The sequence below is a fragment of the Apteryx mantelli genome, chromosome 8, assembly GCF_036417845.1.
Source record: "Apteryx mantelli isolate bAptMan1 chromosome 8, bAptMan1.hap1, whole genome shotgun sequence".
Classification (NCBI taxonomy): Eukaryota; Metazoa; Chordata; class Aves; order Apterygiformes; family Apterygidae; genus Apteryx; species Apteryx mantelli.
The window spans coordinates 40,935,527-40,961,154 of record NC_089985.1 but is presented as its reverse complement, the minus strand read 5'-3'; the positions used below and the strand labels follow the sequence as shown (position 1 = coordinate 40,961,154).

Genomic DNA, 25,628 nt, shown 5'->3' with positions numbered 1-25,628 from the left:
TAAAGGCCACACAAGTCCCAACACTGGAGCAGAAATGGTTAAAGCATTAACATACCAATCAGACAACATATATAAAAACCCACAAGAAAAGAATAAAAGACTGGAAAAAAAAAATGGTAGTTTGCCCCTGTAGTTTCTGCCAAATAATATGCTTCCAAGCTAAGTCGCTGTTGTAAAAGCAACCTTCAGAGTTACTGCAGACCTTTCAGAAGGATGGCTACAGTTCCCCCCGCTTCATGTAACAGCCGGCTGCAACAGGGCATGGTGACAGGCAGGGCTGCGACCAGCTTCCACGCAGCTCCTGGGGAAACCGGCCAGCTGGCCTAGTATCACCTACCGCTGTCACTGCATATCTGTACACCGCTCTCAGAGTGCTATCTTGACAGATTGGCTTTTCTTGAACATATAAGCCCTAAGCAAATGGCATTGGATTCTTCCACCAAGTCCTCTGCAGGCTGGCCAGCGTGCTAAATCCTGCTCTGTAGTAGAAATCAAAAACTCAGCAGAAACATGCTCCAGCTGCACAAGCACCAGAAATTAGATCAGGCTGAACAACACAATAACCAAACAAGCAACCACACACACACCAGGAAGTACCCAGACATGCACCCCCAAATGATCCTCCTTGACAGCCCCTTTAACAGACATGATTTCAATACTGCAAATGAGACTAGATATTAGTAATCCTTGTTTGCTTCCAGTCACAGCCCTGGACTACCAAGGACACTCGCTAAGTCTGAAGGAATGATCTCTTAATTGCTCTGTCTTGGAGCCTGGAAGGAAAGAGACAATGCAGATAAGATGCAGAGGATATTGAGTTAGCAGCATAGCAAACAATTTTCCTGTTCAGAAAAATCTTTGTACAAGAGTCAGGTAGTAAACTCAGAAGAGAGACATTGTTAGCTTAACACAAAGGCAATGGGCACATTTTGTATTAAAATGAAGTACAAGGCATATGTCCTTAGTGCTCTCCCTTCAACACTTCCATCCCCACCAGGGATTGCATCCTGCACGCCTATTTGTTTATGCTGCAATCAAAGCCAACATTAACACTCTCAAATTCCCCCACAAACCACAATAGCATCTTCTGCTATGGTAGAAAGAGGTGCTTGCAAGCTTGTCTGCATAGAAATACTTCACTGCAATTTAGCAGCACAGCACATTTGCAATTCTCAGCAATTTGCAACAATTCAGATTTTCAGCACATTAACACATAGCAATTAACCTTGTGTGTTAGAGTTGCTGTTTAGAAGTCTTATTATGAATAAGCAGCTTTTATGCATGTGAAATGCATCTTGTTCTTTATACAGTAAGAATTCTTCATTAACCCAGTTACTGGATATTCCTTGAAAGGCTTAGTGTGCTTCACAGACATGCTTCTGACCTGTATTTGGAGGGGTTGTTCACTAACTACAGCTTTTTAATTTCCTAATAAAGGAACTTTTGGTGTAGCAACTTAACTGCAGTATGCCCACTGCAAAGGAGGACTGAGACAATACACAGGACGGTTTCTCTTGAATAATTCTATTAGGCGATGACAGCCATGGGGTCCTCGTTTAAGCATTCCCAGTCAACAGAGCAGCATGGAGAAGTGACAACTTCATCCATTTGGTTGATGTGTTGAAGTTTTATTTGTTATGGCTCAATCTAGCTCAATGCATTTCTCATTTTGGAGTGCATATTCCCTCAATTATCTTGGCTGGCTGTTCAGCCAGTCCAACACCGCGTGCGGGGGTACATTTCATGCTCTGGGCACAGCACCTCCCAGGCCATCCCCAAACCTTGCAAACCACAGTTCCCGAATTCCAGTTCTTCACGAAATGAAGGGGGAAGCAAACCAACATTTAGAAGGCACTTAAGAATGTGTGTCAGTCTGAAGGTTTATGCTGATGAAGCAGTACTTAGCTTGAGAGCAGGGAGGTCAAAGCAAGAGGTCTAGAAATTCAAAATCAGGCAGTTAAACATGAAGTTTCAGAGACTACTTAGCAAGAGTAAGCAAACCTTTGCCTATAAAGGGCAGACAAAAAGCAGACATGAAACCATAGGAAAGGAAGCAGGTTTACCTCAGTCTGCCCATATCTTTAACATCAAACCTTTTCTGATCAAACCTTTTCTGAACTACTGCCTGCACTTCTTTCAGAGAAGGAGAGAGGAAAGAGCTAAACCTTCCCTATTCCTCACTAGGCTCCTGTAGGAATAGGGGACACCATGGTTCTTCCCTAGAAAAAACATTAACCATTTCTTCTCCTACCCTCCCAAAACCCAGTGCATACCTACCTTCCATATGACAATCTGTTGTAACGTACCTGCCACTTGGTACAATTTGGCCCTTGCAGAAACAAGAAGCATTTAAATTAACTAAGCCACTTGCAGTCTGCAGAAAGGACAATTTATCATTAAGGAGATTCATATGCACATGCTTACCCTTCTAGAAGCACAGAAATCACCTTCACCTTCCCTTACTTGCAAGGGTAGCGTTTTAACAAGTAACTCCCGGGGTATGCTCCAGCATGCTCTTCTACTGAGGGGGAAGAAAACAACTCATTTTCCCCTCACAGAAAAATAGTGCATTATATGCACTCAGATGGTTGTGGCTCCTGTAAATTGATGTCAGTATATGTTTCAGTTTAACATAGCAAAACAAAATATGACTTGAAATCAGTGCGAGAGCTACGGACCAATTCAGAAGAATCCAGCCACGGAAGATTTCAATTCTCCTTTAGGCAAAAGCTATGGGAGGGTTAGTTTGAGAGTATTAAATGTTCTTTTGAATTCTGTTTCCATAGTACAGGACAGTCTGACGCTATGCTGAGAAAAAAACTTGTCAGCTAACCGCATACACGTCCCAGCTTCCAGATCTCTAGAAGTTTTCAGCAGTTGCCACTGCTTCTCCCTCCCCATGAAGTACTTCTAGGGCTTTTCCCCCTCATTTGTCTTTCCCCCATATGCTATTACCACAACGCAGTGAAACGGGCCCAAGAGAAGCAAGAACGTTTGGTGTAGGATATTCATTGCCTGAGAAGAAAGGGTTCTTTTAGCGGTTCACAAACTGAAAGAGGCTGAGCCTCTGCTGTTGCAACTTCAGCAACAATGCTTGAATTGTTTTTAAGGAACACTCAGCAAAAATCGGTACTATTTATGCTTCTAACGCCACACAGTGTCCCTGCTCACCAGATGAGGTGCAGCCTTGGCTTACATTCCTTGCACTACAGCCCTCCCAGCGATGCCGGTGCAATGCAGGATGCGATTCCACAGCAGCTTTAAGGGATATGAAACCAGGCTGTCACAGCCCCATCATATTTACGAGGTTTGGCTCAGCATCACACAAGTGTCCAAGCAACGCAGAACGGGGAGTGGAGAAGCAGCAGCAGAGGGGTTGGCACTCCTGCCACGACATTATTAGAGCATCTCCATTTCACACCGAGGGGTGCATGCGTGCAGAAAGACCAGAACAGAAAGCCAGGCAACCATCCATGCAAGAAGAGTTTCAATATCCCTCAACATTTCCAGCTCCTTCTGTTCCCCAGATTGAGGCTATCTTCCATGCTTGGCACTTCATCTTTCAGGAGATTGCAAATCAATTTACAGCCATTAATGGAACAATTTAAACTCACGTTTCAAGTGGGAGGGTGGCAAGTATTTCTAAAGGAAGATATCTAGGCAGGTGGCTCCTTTGCAGCTAGTGATAATCAGCAGCGTGTAGAACAAAGTGCTTCATTTGTTAAATACGCCTTTCAGAGCACAATCTTGGAGGTCTGGGAGACAGTGTTCAATCCAACCCTCCTGAACTGTTTGTTCTAGAGCATAGTTCTCTTTCGAACAACTAAGTTCTATAAAACTGAAGCAAAGACACTATAGCATCTATGCTATTTTATATGCCTACATCCTCTCTTAGATTAAGGAGAACTCAAGTGTCAGGATTACATCAGCTTTTTAATAGGTACTGAGCTCAGGTTTGTAAAGGGGCTTAAAAGGGGTAAGGGATAAATCAGCTGCAGTAGAGGTGCCTAAGACAGAGATAAAGAGGCATTTACCTGAAATGAAAGCACTTATATTTGCAGAAATTACTTGGGAAATTCCTCAGACTCACATAAAGAGCAGACTAGATTCTCTGATAACAAACCGAGTCTCACTTGTCCCCTCCTCCACTGCTACCCCAGATTTCTGGTATAGTTAGATTCCCTAAAAGACTGAGCACAGATATCTTAAGTGTTATTCTGTAAAAAATAAAAATTAAAAAAAAGAAAAATCACATTCAGGGTAGAGCTGCAGTACAACAGTAGCAAAACAGGCTGATACCATTTGATACCTTCATTGCTTGTCCAGCTGGGATCCCAATACAGATGTTTCATTCTTACTGACATTTTAAAATACACACGTGAGGCATGCAAATGTTTTTAAAGCGTGAGCAAAGAAGTAGGATGAACTATTTGAGGGCATAAGAGACAACACACTATGGTTGCCATACCAGGCTCAGTAATAACGAACATGCAGAAGCCTCAAGTATTTCCCAGAACTGCAACGAAACCCCTGACAAGTGATTAAGCGTAGCAATGGAAACACCACAAGAAACTGTCTGCCAGCAATAGCTCTGAGGTGCGAGCTCTTCTGTTCACTCCTGCTGGTGCTCACCAAGGTGCTGAGGACCTTCCAAAGCACAAGAAGGGCTGACACGATTTTATCGGTCAAGGAAAGGAAGGAAAAGGGTAGGAGGTCCCCTCCCTCATTTTACACAGGCTTTTGCATCACAGGGCAAGGCAGGACTCACTGTCGTTTGCTGAAGCAGAGCTTCCCTTCCAAGAAGGCAACGAAGACTACCTCGGCAAGCAAGGCACCAGGTTAGCAGTCAGGAGGCTCAGTCGCAGGTAATGTCCTGCCATTTGAGCACCTTCTCCAAGGTCACAATCCAAGGCAGCTTTCTCTGCTTCCTATGGATCTAGTAGGCTTCATATGCTGAAAGATTTTTGGCATGTACATTTGATATGCATGTTTTCATTTTACTGCAATAGGTTACTTAGCAGAAAATAAGTGTGGTTTGGCTCTTAAAAAAAAGTTAAGTTACAAATCAGAAGCACTGAGTAATCCATTAGGTGTACAGACATGACTGCACTTTCAGTGTGTAACAAGGTGGTATTTTTGCCATAGCTAAGGAATTAAGCTGACTTTTTGCTTTTTGCCTCAGTAATCAAATAATTTCCATTAATATTTCATTGCCTTCTTGTGTTAAAACATGAGATTTGAACTCCTGAACTGCATATATAATCCTATCACTGTATTGAATGTAGGCACTTCTAGTCTTGTCTCCTAAAGCAGGAGCAAGGGAGACACCAGAAAAAGCAGAGAAAAGAGCGGGGGCTCCTCTTGCAGGATGAGGACAACCCCCAAACAAAAGGCATACCAGAGGAAAATTTTGTAGCTGAGATCTGTTTTTGTCTGAGCAACAGGAAGACATGAACTGCAGAATTAGCAATGGGACAGATAATTTGGACTACAGTTTCTAAACACAGATGAGGAAAATCTCCAGTGACTACTGGAACACCTAGAACACCAGTCTACACCAGTGAAAGGCAATGTGGATTTATTAGAAATAATTAAATAAAACTTACATTGCCCAGAAGCTACTGCAAAATGGTACACAATCTTTCTGAAGTCAGAATAGCTGCCAAGTAGTTTCTCAGGATTTCCATAACAAGTAAAAGGCCCCTTAAGCCATGTAAGCAGTAGTTTAAGCAATGCTGCACTCCTGGCCCAGCTTTGACAGGGGTCATGTTAAGGGCACACTATTACATGGATGATTATTTTGAATAAGGTTAAACCACATGACTTAGGTAAGGCCAAATGGAAGTTTAAGAACAGGTTACAAAAAAGTTCAGACTCTAAACAGACTCAGGGAAAGAGGGAAACATACCACGAGCCAGGAGAAGGGCTCATCAGATCAAAAAATCACACAACAACAGAACAGTATTATCCTTCATCCTAAAAACTGCACAGTTTGGCTATTTTGTAGTAAGCGCATTAAGGACAAGAGTGTTCAAGACAAAACGGTCCTTAAGTAGGAGGGGAAAGCTAGATTTGCTGGAGGAGTGTTGACGGACGAGAACAGTGATTGACTTGCATGCAGCTCGGAGGACTGCCCAGAAAGGAAATACGCCTGTACTGAGCTCCTTGAGAACCGAGCTCCTTGAGAACACAACAAGCTCAGATACAGAGAAGATAAATAAAGAATAGTTCTTTACTAAGTAGGCAATTTGCATAAGAAACAGACAGAGGCAGTAATACAAACTGCGATTGTATAAGGAATACTAGACAAGAAGCTGGCAGAGGATGTGCTACGGGACATAAAGATAGACCGAGAAGAGGTCTGAGGTGTCAGGAGGCTACAAGGGGGTCTGCAGGCTGGCAAGGACAGTCAGTGCAGGTGATGAGCAAAACCACTGCTCCTCAGGGCAGTATTTGCAGTTTTCATCATCAGGAATGTTTAAGTACATGCAGTGTTCAGCACAGATGCTGCTCATGGCACAGACATCCTAAGCATTACGGCATCTGAAATAATTTGTTCAAATATGAGGGTTTTTTTTTTTACTACAACCTTCCTGAAATTAGCTGACACCATATCCATATGGAGCTTTTGCCTGAAATAGTCTGCTTACCAGACAGAAACTGCCTCAAGACTTGAAGCCATGTTATTACCTGCAGGAGAACTTCTTGGCAGCTTCACTTCTAACAGAACAGTAACCCTGTGAAACACTTGTGCCTCACTCGCTCCTCAAAGCTATGAGCAATCCTTTTCAGATGAAGTTAGGCTGTGAAGATAAATCCATTACAAGATTACACGGTGCTCGTATGGTGTAAATATTGGGAGGAAAGAGAGGAGATAAGAGGAACTGACAACTGCTTAAAGGTGATCCGTTGAATAGGAAGTTCTCTCTGGAGAACACGAAGACTTGCTCTGTTTTGTTCCTGTTAACCGAAAGATATGGAGCACTTCATGCTCTTGCTGTGCAAAACAACACAGTGTATTAGAGACCACAGCAAAGCTTACAAGATGGGCTGCCTTGAGAACGCGCGGGGCTGCAGGCCCTGCACGTGGCAAGTCAAAGGCCTGGCTTGCTTGGGCCCCCGTTACACAATAAGTACACAGTTGACACCACATAGTTGTGATGCTTGGACACTTGGACACCTTTTGAACCAAGGTTTGGGTTCGTGCCCTAAGGAACCACTGGCAAAGGGAGATTTCTGTGTGCGCTTTTGCTGATGTGGGGTGACAGCCCCAGGCAGGCAGTGCTGCCAACTTCTGAGAGCACTGACCTGACTAGAGGAGTTGTATTCCTCCCTCCCCAAGGAGTCACGCTCCCTCTCTGTGCCTCAGTTTTCTGTATGGGCTGGGGTAGGGCCAGTGACCTCCTCTCGGAAGCACTCCGAGGGCCTCTGACAGGATATAAAGCTGCAGGGCAGAGAAGCTCACAGATTTTTTTTTCCTCCTTCTTTTCTATGGTTAAAAAAAAATCTAGAACTAATATTGTACGAGTCTAAGGCTTTTTATCTGAAGGTTTTTTAAAGACACCTAACCATACATGTAATGGAAATTTTAAGAATTAAGATGCTTTTGCTTTAGAAACATTAAATAAAAATACTGCTTGCCCCATCAACTAAACAATATGTAAGATTTCAGTGAAGAGGGCTTTTTGTTTCATCTTTTAAAAGAGTAGTGATGTTAGGGCAAATAAAAGCCCTCCTTCCCCCAGTACTGTGCCAAAGTTGTTTCATTTGTTATACATTTTCCCTTATTTATGAAGTTTATATTACACTGAACAAAATGCTTTTCAGGGTGGAATGCTGAAGTATTAACACAAACCATGAAATTGGTCTTTAAAGTTGATTTACATTCTATCCTCTTCTCTTTTTTGCCTTAAAAAGCTACTGCCAACACCACACCATGCAAGCGTCCAAAACCAGTATACAAACAAAAGAGTTATTAAACTGAACCTCCTTGTTTGAAAATGCAGATAGAAAAGAACACAAGACAACATTGTCAGAGACGGTCTTTGTCTCTGTGTCAGTGACACGGAGATGTCTCTCTCCCAGCTCAGTGAAGAGTAATCACCAGAATACAAGAGATTACATTTGCAAGTCAGTCTATCCCTTGAGTGTTTAAAAGCTATTTTGTAGGTTATATAGTTTATAAATGCCATGGGAGAGCATAGAGCAAGAGTTTGTTCCTTTTGTAAAGTATATTCTTGCTGTTACTTTTATATTTCTACATTTTCCAGACCCTCTTTTTCTTTCAATACTCAGCAAGCAAAGAGTTTCTGCATTGCCTGCTTCTCATCTTACAATCATTTTCAGAAATTAAAGCAAAAAAAGAAATACTACATAGATGATCTTCTTGAATTCTTTGTTTTGAACTTGCAATGTTTTGTGTCCAACTCCAGCTTGAGTCTCCCTTTTTTCTCCCCTTCCCTCTAACTTCCAACCAAAATCCAGCATACTTTCTAGACCAACTAATATTTAGAAGTAATGCAAGTAATGTTTAGGTCCCATTAGAGACCTAGTTAGAGTTACACACTATCATCATGTTAGTATATGGCATCCAGTATATTCTATAGGATTTGTTTGAGACTTTATATCAGAACTCGATCATTTAAAAGTTAAGGGCATGTACTAAAGTTGTACAGAGAGCTTTAACGCACACCCAAGAAGTCCCAGAACTGAAATGTAACCTTATACAATCAGACTACACTGAGATTTAAATTCGAGATGTATATGTTAAGCACACACTGACCAATATTTCAGTTCAAATGGTTTAAGCCTGACAAAGTTTAAAGCAACAGCAAGCAAGGTCATGATGTAAGAAGCATCAGAAGCCCACAGTAGCTGACATGGCCACCCCACCTGTAGTAGTTTCTGCTCTTGGTTCCTTTGGGCTGAGCACAACCCTGGTAGTGAGGCATTCGCCATCTCTATAGGTCAGATGTCTCCTTCATACTGCCTGTGAGTACACAGGTATCCTAAGCTATACTTTGAGCAACTTAAAAAACTGTCACCTCTTTGGTTAAATGACTTATAACAATGTTTCTCCTCATAGCATAGGTTATGGCAGTGTAAGAGCTTTAAATAAGCTGGACCAAAAAGCGTTTACTAGTCATAACAGACTTTTAAAGTGTTTTATTTTCCCAGGCTTAGTCACCGGAAACAGAGCAGCTGGACCCTCCATCGCAGTGCTCAGACTGCCGTCATACCTACAACACGCTGGCTACACGTGCAGGTTAAGCCTCAAATACCATCTTCAAAGTCCCTCCTCATGAGCTCCTATTCTATTCATGACTACATCTTCTAATAGCAAACCCCTCCAAAGCACACACAAGCATGCGCACACACACTGTGCTTTTGGTTCCTTTTTTGGATACCAAGCAGTACTAGTCGAAAAAATATTTAGCCAGTAATCATAAGTACCTGAAAGTTACAGCATAGCTGTAACTGCCAATTATTTTTATTGCAAGAAGCTATTTATGAGATTGCAAGCCCACATTAAAGGTCGTTGGTACTTTAAGTATTAAAAACTAGCACTTTGGATTTATTTAAAAAAAACAGAAATAAGAAGCAAGAGGCCTGCTTTCTGAACTCATGCGAGTTAGTATAATTGTAGCAATGTAAAATAAGAGCTCTTCTAGTTCAGGCAGGGATTTGTCCAGAGTTGCCAGCGCTTTGCCTTCAGCACAAATCCTTACCAGTCTGATTTATGTAACTGCTTAATATTTATCTATATATACATCTTCTAGATAGCAAAGGCCCATTTTTTTCCATGCCCAGAGTAATGCAGCTACCTTAAAATTAATCATGTAAAATATTGATTATACAAGTCTTTTCTTTCTTCTCAGCACAGAAAAACACAGACACACTTCATCTATATTTGTCATTTTCTTCCCGTCTCCCATGCACAAGATATTCTCTTCCCAGTTAAGTGACCAGTAAGCTTAAGAACAAGCCAACCAACAGCCAATTAAAGTTAGAGAAAGATTAGTTAAATGCAAGCCAGTCCATCCCAACATGTTAGTGTCTGTATTTGAAGAAGCAGCCAAATTTAAGCTTGTTTTTCCTCACACAAGGGCCCCTTGTTCTGACAATGTTTAATCATTCCAGTACAAAGATGCTCCTCACAAAATGTTAGGGAACACAGTCATACATCGTATCAAAACTGTATATATTTCAGTGTCCCAGAGATAGCAGCGAGGGTCTGCTGTGCCAGCAGTTATTCCTATCTTGCAAAATGGTTCTCAGGCAAAGTCCATGACATTGCCCTAGCGCGGATGAAACATAATACGTGGGGAGAGGAAGAGAAGAGGAAGGTTTGATTCTCCGGCTATTTAAATGCATCCAGAGATGTTAGGATCAAGCACAGCAAGAACTCTGCCAGACAGATAAACCAAGACATTGTATTTGCAAACGTCTGCACTAAGTGTCCCAAATTGCCGGGTTATATAGAGTTTTACTTAAGAGCTATTTCCTTGCTCTATAGAAAACATCCATTTTGAGACCTCTGGCAGCAGCTGTTCCACTGCACATGAAACCATAATTTAAAGCCGGAAATAAATAATGACTGAAATACCTGAAAGGAAAGGCAGGTATGTCTCAAGCAAACGATGAGTTCTAATTTGGCCAGGACACCTCCTGGCCTTCGCCTTCAGAGTATGCCCTAACAGCAGACAGGCCACGGCCCAAAAAACCCCCACCAAAAAGCAGCAGTAAAGTTTCCTTCTACACCATAACATATCATCAGGTTATATGGCCCTTCTACTTCCTGAAGAATTCAGATCTTTTTTCCTCCCCAATTGAAATATGTTCTGCCACTGCCCATCCTGTGAATTTAGACTTTGTCATCATGAGTGGGAGCAGTCTCAAATATTTTTAATATTATATTCTTTATTTATTTTATCCCCCAAAGAGTAACCAGAGGATGGGGTTTGGGGGGTTTTCTCGCTATTAGTTAGCCAAAACACCAGCATTATCAGAGATTATTTTTTCCTCTTTGTCTTGTAGTGCTACCTACTTTCAGCTACCCATAGCCATCCATCTTCATACAGCGTTAAAGATAAATCATGTCCCCCGATTAATAAGCAGCTTCCATTACTGAATCACTAGAAATCACAAGCATGCCAGAGGGGTGGATATGGTTCTTTGAACTTCTATAATTTCATTACTTAGTAAAGAAAAGTATGTTTACTATGAATTGATCAAATTAAACACTTCATGTTGATAAATGGCTAACAGAGCAAGGCAGAGCGAAGTACGTTCTTCAGATTTTAAACTGAGTATCACACTTCACATCAAGTTCAAAAAAATCTGCGTGAAGATTGAGAAACCCACAGCAAAAAGCCCTTATTAAACAGATAAAGTATCACAAAATGCTCCATAAACTCAATTCAAGAGCCATATTAAGGTCTGAGGCTTGTTGCTGCTTAAGTGCCAGGTGTATAGTGCCTGTAAGATTTAGATGGACTGTAAGGTACTGCCAGTGAGAACACCGAAGTGAAGAAAAGGAAGTGAACTCCGAATAACACAGATTTCTGAACCGTTAGCTTCCAAGTCCTGGAAATGGCCCTTGACCAGTTCCGCGTATCTAAGGGGAGAGCATCCTAGAAACTGATGGAGAGCATTAATACAATTAACGCTCTAGGGTGTCCTCATATTTAGTAGCTGAGCTGTTGAAATTGCAAATTCCCTTGTGAATATTGCACAAATAACCTATAAATAAAGGTATTGTCTCACTATCCATGAACACGTCTTTTTCACTCGGCAGAAAGCAAAACGGCTTGAAGAAACAGAACAGAACGATTGCAACAGGAGCACTCAAATACACTACACTGACGTTAGACAAAAGCCACTACTTGACACGAGCTACAGCATGCTCCCCACACCTGGCTGCACGTGAATACTACCTTCTGCAGCCCCAAAGCCTCTGGTTCTTAAAGTTTGAGGAAACTCATTCTGATAATTGCTTTAATGGTATATTTTAAACTGACCGTAACATCCAGCCGTCTCAGTGGGTGCCAATGTAAGAATCCAAGTAACTATTACACAGCAGCCTACTGTGAATAAAAATCTACTGACACATACTATTATTATGAGCAACACCAGCAAAAATATAGTACAAAATTAAAAGACATTTCTAAAATCTAGGAGTAAAAAAAGTTTTTTTAAAGAAAAACAAAAACAACATATAAAGAACCCTAGAATGGCAAATTTTAATGGGGAAGGGAAAAGGGAAAGAAACATTACTTTTATTATCGGAGAAATGACTGAGAAATTATATTTTATCTGATAAAGTTAAAAAAAAATTCAAGTTAAGCCTCTCCCCACCCTCGTCCAGACATAGGTCATTGGTTTTTTGCTCTGGAAAAGGTTACCACTTGCAAACAAAGATAAAGTATTTTAAGTACTTGCTGAGTGTCTTGGGAACCACACTCGTGAACCAGTACAGGTATCTCTGCTAGATCGTCCCATTAGAATGGACAGATATCAAATCTGGTCCCTTACAACTAAACAGGATATTTCTCTGTACAAGTTTGATCTTCAAAAAGTTATCCTCAAAGGTTACAGAAGTGCGTTGTGATGGGCACACCTGACCAAACAGAACAGGAGCCAGTTCATTTCAATAGATCCCTCAAAAACTATCAGATGAGTGCTCTTGATCACGGGTGACCCAGGCAAATTTGAACCTGTGATTTAGAGGTGAAGAGCTCTCTATCCCATTACCGGTCATAAGGACCATCTGGTCCCCCACTCCATGATTTAAGGGGGGGGGGGGGGGAGAAAAAAAAAAGGTAATTAACACAACTCAGTTCCATGAGTGCTTTTGCAGGGGAGAGGGGAGAAATGATGAGTTTGTGAAATAAGTCAGTCAACCATATCTCGGAAAAAGATCCCAAAACATTCCGTCCATTTTGGCTTCAGAGTCTTCTTGGGGAAGGAAAACAGGAGTCACCTGCGAGGTGACTTTCTTCGCCGCTAATGCCTGTGCCGCTGAAGCCCCCCCGATTGGGGTTGCACGCACCCCAGGAGCTTGGCCACCACCCCGCGCAGCCGGGCTGCGGCCGCGGGCAGCTCGGACAAAGGGCCGCTATTGTCCCCTGCATAAAGGCTTCCCGTCCCCGCGCCTGGCGACAATAACTCAGCCATTGTTCCGCGGCCGGAGCCCCCGTGGGCGGCGCCCCGCGCGGGGGCAGCGAGCTCCCGGCCCCGCTCCGCGCCCCGGGGTGGCGCCGCTGCTGCCGCCACCGCCGCCGGCCCGGCGCCCCTGCGCGGCCCGCGCAGCGCAGCGCCGCGCCCCCGCGCAAGGCCCGGCCGCCGCGCAGCTCCCCGCCGCGCTTACCTGAGCTGTCCATGGTGCTGCCGCCGCCGCCGCCGTCGGCGCGGGGCTGCTGCGGCTGCCGCGCAGGGCTCCTGCCGCCTGCGCCCGCCGCCGCGCTCGCCGCCGGCTTCCCCCCGCCGCCGCCGCGCTCCTTGCCGCCGCCGCCGCAGTCACCGTTGCTGTCCACCAGCTGCAAAGATTCATAGCCATCACTGCCGGTCTTTTTCCGGTAGCTCCCGAGCAGGCTCATGGGCGAGCCAGGCGGAGAGAGTCTCCTCTGACACCGGGGGGAAGGAAGGAAGGAGGAAAATCACAAGTGCTCCGTCCGCCCCGAGGGGCGGGGCGGCGCCGCGCCGCCGGCGGGGCCCTCAGGAGCGGCCGCGGCGGGAGGCGGAGGCGGGACCCGTCCGCTCCGGCCCGGCCTGGCCGCCGCCGCGCGGGCCGCGCTCCTCGGGCCCGGCCGGAAGCGGGCGCGGAGCTGCGGGGCCTCGGGGGGGGGGGGGGGGAGGGAGGGGCCCCCTCAGCGCGGCCGTTGGGGGGGGGGGAGGGGAAGGGCCCCCCGCTCCCCTCAGCGCGGCCGTTGGGGGGAGGAGGGGAGGAGGGGGAAGGGCCCCCCCGCTCCCCTCAGCGCGGCCGTTGGGGGGAGGAGGGGAGGAGGGGGAAGGGCCCCCCCGCTCCCCTCAGCGCGGCCGTTGGGGGGAGGAGGGGGGGGAAGGGCCCCCCCGCTCCCCTCAGCGCGGCTGTTGGGGGGAGGAGGGGGGGGAGGGGAAGGGCCCCCCCGCTCCCCTCAGCGCGGCCGTTGGGGGCAGTCACAGCACAGCCGGGAGTTGAAGGCAGCTGTGGGAGGAAGAGGAGATGGTAAAGGCCTCGGTTTTGCTGGAAAGGGAGGGCACTGCCCCCCTCGTCGCCCTGCCCCACGCGCCCCTCCGAGCCCGTCCCCACGGCAGCGCCCCAAACGGAAAAACCGGGAGGCTCCGTTAACGCAGAGGCCAGCCATCCCCCCGCTCCAGGCCGCCTTAAATTTCAGGTCACCGGCGTAGACATCTCCGAGCAAACGAGGCCACAAGATACTTGCAATTCTGCAGGTGCTGCAGCCCCAATCGATAGCGGCAGGAACGGCTTTCTTAGGGGAGGTTCCCCCAACCACGCTCAGCCATTTGTGAGTGAGACGCGCTGGCTTCGATAGCCCTGGGGAATGAAATCCCGTGTTCTTCTGTTCCACCCCGGCAGGCTCGCTGCCGTCCCCAAGAGCTCCTTCTGCTCCGAGGACTAGGCCGTACAGGTCTCCAAATAGCCATCAACACCAGCATCTCTAATCCACACAGGGAAAGGGGTGCTCCTTGCAGACGGAGCAAGGTTACCACGGTAGGTAACTATGGGCCAAAACCAGCCAATTATGCCCATTTAAAGGATGAGGGATGGCGTCGGGGCTCTGCGCTGAGCCCCGCACAACCCGAACCCCCTCTCAGGCTCCGTTCTGCTGCACCATAGAGGGCAACATCCCTACGTCCATATTAACATCTCAATGCCGCGCTTATTTGACTGCTGGCCTAAAACACGTGGCACCAAGCTGAAGAAGTACTACCACTGACTGCTAGACCATTTTTGTTGTTAGTTCTAGCCTGTTTATTTTTAGCTGTTCACATGTAAACACGCTTTAGGTCAATGCAAAGTTTGTCCTTGAGCAACTGGTGAGCCAAGATTGCTCTGCACATCTTACAACTATTGCAAGCAGATGGTAATTTCGTTGCACATTTAGCAGAGGAACTGTGGGATGCTCCGGAGGAAGTGACCACTGCAGTTGTTCTGAACTGATTTCTTTTTAATTTAAGGGAAATAAAGGCAAAAAAAAGTCATCGTATCACCCAGACAACAAATATGCCTTCAGTCTCATAGAAAGGACACAAAGTACCCTGCTTAGAAAAATAAGGTGGGTTTTCTTCTAAAGCAATGACATCAATAAGCACTTCTGTAGCAATAACTGTAATTTGGGATATTACTGACACTTGGCTTAAATTTTCCTATTTAACACTCCAGGGTCGTGGGCATCTGGTATAGTCATACCTTTCATGTGTTATTGTTTACATAACTCCTACAGTTTTATATTACAGTGCAGAAAAGATACATCTGTGACCCAGAATTTTCTCAAAAAATTTCAAGTAGATTTGCAAGCAACAAATTAAAATGAATTAACCTGGTGTAACTGGCTTACAGTTAATAGTGGTAAGAGTTTGAATTCAAGATTAGGACTGTATATGTTTGTCCCCTTACTACTGGGCTACTAATACATTGCTTTGTATCAAGCAATACATAGATTGTGATATTTGCCAATATGAATGTGTCCCCCTCCCTCACATTGCTCAAAGGCCACAACCTAGTAAAGAAAAAAAGCCTAGGTATATTTACTAGGGAACTAGGGATCATGTCTGATGCTGTAAAAAGTTTGACTACCCTCACTGACCTAGAATATAGCAAGTCCTACTGTGTTCTAATATAAAAAAGGAAAATTCTGCTTTTTTTTTTTTTTTTTTTTAAGTATTTTCATTCTTTTTCCTCTCTCAGGTGAGAAAAGCTCACCAGTGAGCAAAATACAGGGTGCCTCTTCTCAGGTGAAGAGGGCACATTAAGACTATGTAACACCTCAGGCAGGATGCTCACATGCTAGCAGTGGAGGAAATTACACCCTGTTTGAATGAAATAGCTGAAAAACCTGCCATCACAACATAATGTGTGACCTAACTCCCATTTCCAAACTGTCACCTAGTGGCCAACAGCCTGTTCTGTTGCCTTTATCCATTAAGGCAGGTAGATCAGCTAAGATAAAATCATATCCTAATCCATACGTCATCTCGCTCACAAGCAAACAGCAAGGGTCCGTGGGACACAACGTTAGATAGTCTTTTCTGTTATTAGTCAAAGTAAGGTCCTACTGAAAACATTCTCATGGAAGAAGGGCTCAAGCAAAAGAACAGGTTCACTATAGCAGGAATTATAGCTTGCTGGTCTCAGAGTAGTTGCAGAATTCAGACTTCGCCGGACACAGTCTCATTATCGCTGCCCACTGAAGCCTTACAGCGCATCTTTGGCTCAACATTTCCTACCTAATTTTGATGTCACTGTTGCATCTGCAGTGGGTAGAGTGCAGTCATATTTAGAAAGCAAAACCTGATTCTGTGTTGAATTCGTTATCAATTCTTTTCTTTGCATGTTTTTCCCAAAGTTTTGGAGATCACAGCTTGGTTTCCCCCAAAGATTCACGAAGGGGAATACCCACAGTTCCCCAACGCTCCAGGCCTGGACAAAGACTGTTCTGCAAGGCATCAAGCCAGGCACAGCAAGGGACAGTGCATCCCCATGGGACCTTGGTGCAGGGGACACAGGAGTAAACTGACAGCAAAGTCCCAGCTTTACTTGCAGTTACTATTTCTACAAATGCAAAGAGGGCACCTGGTGGGATTGTATCCATACATTTTCCAACCCTATGGAAAGTTTAAACAAAGAATAGGTATAGTCTAGAGTAATAATTTACTTTTTCCTTCCCCCAATTCTCCCTTTACAATGGGCTGCTGAGAGGGCACATGATTTCTCCCTTTTGGAGGTCTACAGCATAAAGAATGCTGTAGAAAAATTAAGCAATGTTGTTGAATTGCACACGACTTTCATAAGCAAGAGTAAAGAAGACCGATCTAGGGAAACAGCAGTCTAGAAAAATTCATTAACATGCTTCAAGATTTATTGAGCAGTGGCTAATGATACTACAAATGTATATAGATGTTCCTATAATGTTTGAATGATAATGCCTCAAGGTGCCATTAAGACTATGGGAGATGTTAATGACATGCTAAGGAGGATTGCGGGTTCCTCCAGAGTCAAAAGCTCCAAGCTCTCTCACCCTGTTCCTGACCTGCTGCGTGACCTTGGAAAGGCCAATTGATTTGCCCAGCCTCTAACGCTCCGTCTGCTTTTCTCTGTCTGGACTGCAGCCTCTGCGGGGCCAAAGTCTCTTTTAGTAGCTGTAAACAAGCACCTAATGTATAGGGGTGCAATTTCAACATGCACCTACCCCCCAACGATATGAGCAGTTATGCTCATAATTCTACATTAATACATTCAAATTGTGCACTAGTTGTGGGAGCTACAAATATAAATGTAATATCCTGAGCAACACCTTTAAAATCCAATAAACTACACATTTTTGATGAAGGAAGTGAGCATGGGTCAGTGTTAGTCCTCTGCAAACAGTGAGCTATAAACAGTCCTCCCTGCACACAAAGTTTCTGCAAGAAATACAAAACCACAGGAAAGTATATGAAAAGTGCCAGATAGGCTGTATTATATAGACTGCTCATTGTCTGGAATAATTCATATACTGTTGAGAAAACTAAGACTTACTCAAGCTTCTTAACTTCCTCAGATACCTCACATAGAAGGTTCTGTTAACAACATTCATTCTGCCAAAGAGGAAAACAAAGCAAAAATAATGATAACAAAAATCACACACCAATCTTGTCTTCTCTAGAAAATTCATGTTTGGAAGTTTCCCTCCTTCTTACCTCAAAAGATATCAGGACACCACCTATTATTTCTGTACTGCCACTGACAATAATGTACAGAGTTCTTTCTCATTCTAAGATTATGAAAATGGCGCTTTTTTTTAACATGAAAGTAAGAAGACCTACTAGTTTTAAAACCATCTTGATTTTAATAATGCAAATACTTTCATTTTCAAAAGCACACAGTGCTACTGTACTAGGCAACTTGTTCTCTCTGTAACCCAATACAGAATAATTTCTTCCTTCCATTCTGTTCATGTTTACATGAATCTTATTCCTTACAGTTGGACACCAAGACGTCACAATATAATCTAGAGAATTACATTTTTGCCTTCTCCCTCTTTGAAGCATACAAATCCTAAACAGATAACCTTAATTGACAGATTCCTGCATTTAGGCTACCTTCAGCATCTCTATAACAACTACTCTCTACAGCAGGCTTTCAGAAAAAACAGCACAAGCTCCTTTAGTTATGTTTCCCTTCCTTCAGACTTTGCATGGAGCACATGTGGTGGACAGCCACGGTTGCATCCCAGAGAATCCTTCTGCAATTCAGTAATCCACTGTATCATACACTGCTACGTTATGAAGGATTTTAACTGTGTGATATGAGTCATCCTGCAGGTGAGAATAGGCTTGAACACCTGTATAAACTGAAGTGGTTTCATAAATTTTTGACAGCCAGTCCCTGCCAGAAAACCCCACCTAGGCCTACAGCATAGCCATAGCAGTCCACACTAAGTAGCAGGACACTGCTTGTGCTTTCAGCTTGAAATTTTGGTGCTTAACCTAATTAGTCTTCAAGAATTTGAGGTACCAAAGACATCTTTCCTGTCCTAAAAATTAATTCTGTATAGAAGTGGCAACACTGAAAACTATATCTCTATCTCAGGATCACATTTATCCTCGGAAGGTTCCCACCCTGATAAAAAAAATACAGAACCAGCCTAAAAGCAGGCAGCAGAACCCAGACTCCCCGTCCCAGCCACGTGCTGCAGGGCCACCTCTCTGCTCGCAGCCTTTCCGCACAGGCTGCTTTGAACCTGGTGGCTTGGGGACTCTTCCAACACAGAAGCAAGAGTATGGTCACATTTTTCTGTTAGGCACTTTCTCCTGGACCTGCCTCATCAGAACTTGACTCTGACGAACACCCATTTCCTATGCTTTTAGGGGAAGGACCCCTCTTCTCCAAGAAGGGCTGGGCACCTCCACCAGACCCACTCCACCATGGCGAGCTCCAGCCTACTCAGTGCCACGGCAGCTGCCAGTGTTTTAAATAAGAGCCTCCTGGTTAACCCTGGTTAAGCAAATCTGCTACTAATTGATTAACGCTAGCAAGCTCCTTGTCTGGGCCAGACCTACCACCTTCGTTACCATCAGCAAGCAGATGAACTGTAAGAGGTAACGCCACTGCATTTTGGGTGCAAAGGCGTTACTGCCACACACGAAGAATACCTTGATTTTTCTACTTTATTTTTGGCCTGGTGCATCCAAACAGAAGAGAAAGATCTTAAAAACTTGAACCATGTGGCATCATTTAAACTAACTTCCAAGGAGGAGTTACATCTTCACTGCACCTATCACTCTCCATTATTTTTTTTTTAAGGTCACAAAGAACAGTTAAAAAAAAAAAGTACTGATTTCCCTTCCAGCTGAGGTTTAGTACAATGAAGAACAAAAGGAAAGTTTTCATAAGATCCAAAACAATTCCACTTCAAAAAAAAAAACATACTTAAAAAAACCCCAAACCCTAATTCAGAGATAGCAGCAGCTAACTAAGGTCATCAAGAACTGATATGATATCATATGCTATCAGCCATTTCACTTTGTTTCTTGTCCTAAGGAAAAGAAAACCAAAATACCATCTCCAGTCTCCCCTTCAAAATAGGGATTATTGAGTAACTTCCAATCCTTAAGAGAGGCAATGAAAACACTTTTGCATATACAAGACTTTTACCTTACTACTCATCTTCTCTGAAGCCAATGTAGAAAAACAGTGTCTTCTAAACAACTCTTCTCTTAAAAAAGAAAAGAAAAAGAAAAAAAAAAAAGCCAAATTTTAGGTAAGGGACTGCCTTGACCTTAGGCTGACTCACACGCACTTATAGAGTTTTAGCCAGGCCCTCCCTCTCTTTAGCAGGAGCCCTTCCCATGATTCTTCTGTCCCATCTGTAGGCACCAGATGCTGCTCCTTCAGGCTCTGAATTTGCTGAGGTGCTCGGGGAGTATGAGTAAGGGTTTCTTTCCTGACAGTTCATTGTCATGGTAATTTTGATAACTGACAAAACCAAACCCCAGGTGCCTTCCTACTGCAGATCATGCTTCTGGAGAATAAGCTCTTCGTGTTTGCATATTCAGAGGTGAAGCAGGGGATGAAGCATCAGGTACAATTCAAGTACAGATGATTTTGCGCATACGTGACTTGTAAAGCAAGGATCACACTTCTTGCCCTTGCATCTGGAGGCTTAATTCATTATTTGTACAGCACCCCAGGCTGGCCAGTAGCATTGATTCGGGTGTACTACTCTGAGAATAGGCACATGAAAGCAAAATGGTTACAGGCTCTTGGTACAGAGCCAAAAATACAATTTCAGACCAGTACCCGGGACTTGTGCTGAGGATAAATAAGTGGTATTTGGACTGGAGTCAAGGATAGCCATGTGGTTCCCCTTTCTGTATTAGGCTATGGGAACTAGTGTGTCCGTGCTCGGATTTGCTAGAGAATTAAGGCGATCGTGGCAGGCTGCCTATTAACGGTGGGTACTCAGTGCAGGGTAGTGTGTGTTACCAGTGTGGGATGCAGCTTGCTACTAGCAAGTAGGGCTGGTTTTTTTAGGATCCAGGTAGATGGGGATCAGCTGCTCTAAGTCCTTTTTTAACCCCCTCTGATATTCAGAAACTTCTGAACTGGTGATTCCTGTTTTCTTCTTCTCTAATGGTAAATAAATGTGGTCTTGAGAAAAAGTTTCAAATTTTGTCTTTAAAGACTAGACACATGGCTTATCAATTAAATCTTTGCTTGCCTTTATCAGATGAAGCCCTGAGCATTCACAGTAGCTAAACCTAACTGGAATATCAAGAGCCCTATTGATAGCAAGAGCTGGATGAATATTAAAGAACATATTCACAAGTGTTTGTCAAACAATAGCCATCATTTAATTTCAGAAGGTGTTTGTTGTCCTTATACAGGCATTTGTAGAAGGAAACTTTTGTTGCCAAGAATGCTGATGGAAAAGAAAGCATTGCAAATGCTCACGTAAAAGCATTCATTCTAACATTAGTACCAAAACCTGTGTATAATTATCCTGAAAGCATTTTGTGAGTTTGAGAGCTGAGTGATAGTTTCATAGCACATGCTATCAGAAACCTCCGCAAATAACTTCCAAAGCAATTGTGTTTGCCTAATTTATCTGCCAAACCAATAGGGGCACACTGGTAAGCTTGCGTATCTGCAAGATGATTCACAGAAAGGAGGAAGGAAAAAAGTTAGCTCAGAAAAGTTGTTCTGAATTAAAAGCTAAACTTTGCTAAGAAACTTTAGAAATGTTATATCCGAATCTACAGTGGCCCTCTCCTTCTCCTTGATTTTTATCTTCTCTTAGGCAGTACGCAGTGTTCTCATTGTGGGTCAAGAGTTACGGACAGATAACTTGGCCTTGGAATATATCTGATGTATACAAATCATTCCCCTTTGCGTTAGTTTCCCTGCCTTCCTCTTTTTCTTCCCTTTTTTTTTCTCAATACAGCTTGTCCTCATTTTATTTTCCAGTGACTTATGGTGTCACCAGTGTTTACCTCTTACTCTCTTCATTCCCATCATTTCTTTCCTCTTTGTGATACTACAAACCATTAAGTGGTACGGCAGCAATCTGCATATTTTTATTTCTTGACTTTTAGTCTTGCTAAAATGCTGTCAGAGCTGAGGTACGACTTACTCATTTCAGCACAAGACTTTGTTTCAGAATACTCAAGTGCTTGACCGACTCCTTAGCAAAGTTAAACTGAAGCTGCTTGCCAAAGGCTGTTGTAGATGCTAAAAATGTACATGCTTCAGAAAGAGCTTGGAGAAATTCATGGAAAAAAAAAAATCTAAAAGGAGCCATTAAATAGGCATATACCACTGATAGATCAGGAAGTCCTTAGCCTGCAAACTGCTGGAAAACTGGAGACTGTACAACTGCTCAGGCCAAAAACAGGTATTTAGGTAAAGTTAGGTGCCTAACTACCATTTATTCGTAGTTTCCCATTCACTGTGAGATAAGTAGCTAAATACCATACAAAATCTGGGCTCAGACCTCCTAAAGCCTGTTTGCAAGTCTGTGAAATATGTACGTGTATAATCCTGATTAGATCCTTGAAAGGTATGAGTTCAGAAATGCAGGGACTTTCCCGTTCCTCACAATGGAAGTCCTATGTTAAAGTAGAACTGAAGCAAAGCTAGGCCTATAGTTGGTGCCTTGGGAAATCCCAGCTTAACTTCATTAAACTTAGCTGCTTGCAACAGTGAGTTTCAAAGACTAATTACTCCGTTCATGCTCTAATAACACACATAGCTGCGGATTGCCTTATCGCTTTTTTCCATGGTGTTTAAAACAGCATAAAACTCATGGCCAGATTTTTGCATTTTTAAACATACACAAAGGGTACGTGTAATTTTGAATTTCTTTTTAGAGAGGTATTGTTTGCATTGGAAAAGGGTCGGTAGTAAAAACAAGGATAAAAAAATATATACAGCTTCTTACACATACAGCAAATGAGTCATCACTGGGTAACTTCAATTACTGCTGTTGTGCTCAGTGTCTGGCTCCAGCAGTAATTTAGACAGAATTTTACTTTCATTAGGAGAAAAAAAAATACCTTGCAAAAATCCTGTGTTTTTAAGATATTTGATTCAAAGAAAAGATTGAAAACTAAAGGAAGTGAGTGGTTTTCCTGTGGTAAAGGCTAAGTTCCCTGATCAAAATGAATACGCAGTGAAATTCAGCTCATATTTCACTTGATGCAACCGATGCCATGAATCCAAAAACCACCTTGGCTCGATTTTCAAAGATGCTCTGCAATTCACTTAACACTCAATACTTAACTACAATCACGTCAAAGAGAAATGAAGTCTTAAGGCAGTGAGTGTTTTAATGAAAACGGAAGAGCACTCAACCATGGCATTGACATGCTGTGTCAGATGGCTGTTGTACGTGTCTCCCGGTCCCGTCATTGAAGCAGTCAGCGCTCGGTGCTCGAGACGTGAGCTGGAAACCCACCACACGAGCTGGCTGCTGCTGCCAGATTGAGGCAGCGCACGGGGACTGGCTGAGAGCAGCATCTCTGTGCAGGGTGAGGTCCTGACACAAGCAAGAGACAAGCCAACCTTGAAGACCTACAGTTTAACGCACATGGGATCAAGCAGAGGACCAAAGCAGAAGGAGTTGAAGTGACTTGCTAAGAAATCACCCAGCAAGTAGGAACAACCCAGCTAGCAAAGGGAGGCTCTCCCAGGCCGGAGCGCGAGCTGCTGGACCGCAGCGCAATGCCGCGCGGGAGCTGGGCGCTCCTCCCTCGCCCTGCTGCCTCCCCGGGTCACACACTGCGTTTGGAGCGTATGCTCATCAGCGTTGTGGATGGTGCCAGCTGGCCAACACTAATCGCATTCCAGTCAGAGCCCTACAGGGATACCCTAGAAACCACTTGCCATTTCTCACTACGGAAGGCAAGGGAGGGAAGGAAAAAGCTGTCAATATGACTAGGAGAGGGCACCAGACTATATGCACCTACATCTTGTACCTCTTTTAATAAGATTGCCTTCTCCTCTTTGTCCTGGCACCTCCCACTCACCCCTTCGTCCAGGTGTCCCTCTCTCATCTGGGGAGGGAACAGATGGGGGAAAGCTGACTGTTTTTCTCACAGCTGCTAATGCTTCCAGCAATGAGGAAGAGGCTTAAAGCAGCTGATGCTGTGGCTCCAGGGTGAGTTGAAGAAGCGTTGTCAGGTCAACTTGGACCCTCCAGTTTAGACTGTGTAGAATGAAGGTTTTTCTCTGGAGGGCCAGGGATGAGTATCCTTGCTATAAGTTTCAAAGTGACAGTCTCCCTTTGATGAGCATATAAGGGAGCTCCAGTCAGCTAAAGGTAGGAAGAGCATAGGTGGATCTTCACCTGATAGCACAGGAAGGTTTGCTGGAAACACAGCACATCTTTTTGTTTTCTCCGTTAAATTGTTTCTACTCTTTTACAGGTTTCAGAAGTATGTTGTTGATCTAATAATAATAGGAAGAATAATATTATTAGAGACTCATTATTCTGGCTGCTCTATAAAACAGAAAAAAAGATGGTGTCTGTTTCAGCTGATAGTATCTACAGACTTGCAGGTCTTGCATCACACCTAACGTAGTTTTGGTTCAGATTTATAGCTCTTCTCACCATCATTTCTCAGGTAATATTCAAGCAGACACTACGAGGCTGCGTATACTCTCCCCCATGATGTTGTTTTCAATACACAGGGCGCTCCACAGCTTTGGAAGAATGACTTGGATGTGATTCAAGTGGAGAAACATTCAATTGTATTGATGTGGGAATGGTTTGCAGCTGAGTATCATGGCTTTGGATGCAGACTGTAGATGAAGTGGTACAAGAATGAGAAGTTTGGATCCTAGTGACATTACAGCCCCTTTAAGCAATGCAGGTAGCACAGAGGGAGCAGGGCTGGGTACAAATGCAACTGCTGGTCTCCTCGTGACCCATTTACACTATTGAAACCCAACAAAAAACAGTCCTCTGCTTCCTTCTACAATGAGCTATTAAACCCTGTTGTGGGTTACGCAGCTTTGCCCTGCCGCTTGTCTTGGAATGTGTTTCTGGGATGCGTTCAGGATGCCGTGCAATACAAAAGCTCGCGAGCATCCCCATGAAAGCATGCTTGACTCAGCAGAAAGGACTCAGAGTGGTCCGCCTCTCCCGGGATGCACTGTCACAGCCTGCCTCCTGCGCTGCTTTCCTCACGCAGCCGGAATTTCCCCGAGCCGCAGGCCGCTCTCCTGGGAGGAGGGCAAACGGCGGCAAAGGTGGGGCAGGAGAAGGAACCTGGGAAACTCGCGTTTCCACGCGGCTCTAGCTCAGGTTTTCAACGTCATTTATAGGAATATAAGATAGGAAATAATTTATGATCACTTATGTTGACTCAAACAGTAATATTGAAGGGACTATTTTATACCAGGTGGCTGCAAAATACCTATGCACAAGAGGTTTGCAGTGGGGCTCCCAACACTGGCGTTTTGTTTGTGCATGCTTCAGTTTAAATACCCTGAAAAATCTGATGGGGCTGAAGGCAAATATTGAGAGTAAACGTTTGCAGAAGCAGAGCTGAAGAGCACTTGCCTCCGTTGCACCCCACGCTGCTTGAACCACCGCACCTTCGAAAACTGCCTTCGCCCTAGGACCCTGGCACCATCAGCTACCATCTTTGGAAGGCTCATTTCTCCCATCGTGTTACCATACTTTAGGCATTAGCAGAAAAAAAGGTTAGCTGAAGTTTTACCAGGAGACCAATGTGAACGTATGCAGCTGCAAAGATTCCCCTCATACCTCCGTATACCTCCATCGTCGAGCCTTTGCCGGGCGCCTGCGCTCCCTCTCCCAGCCGGCAATTAGGGCAAAACGAAAATTTGTTCTGTTGCCACTTGCTGATCGCAAAGGCAGCGGGAACGTGGAGGGCACGTGGATGGGGAGGGGGGTTAG

General features: G+C 44.2%; 1 protein-coding gene across 1 annotated transcript in view; it reads right to left on the bottom strand.

Moving 5' to 3' along the window:
• DNAJC6 (DnaJ heat shock protein family (Hsp40) member C6) overlaps positions 1-13,598 on the bottom strand; it is a 38,073-nt gene extending 24,475 nt beyond the window's left edge. The window contains exon 1 of the mRNA XM_067300507.1: positions 13,370-13,598. Coding sequence (XP_067156608.1) covers positions 13,370-13,598 — 229 coding nt within the window. The remainder of the gene's footprint in view (positions 1-13,369) is intronic.
• Between the last annotated feature and the right edge of the window lie 12,030 nt (positions 13,599-25,628).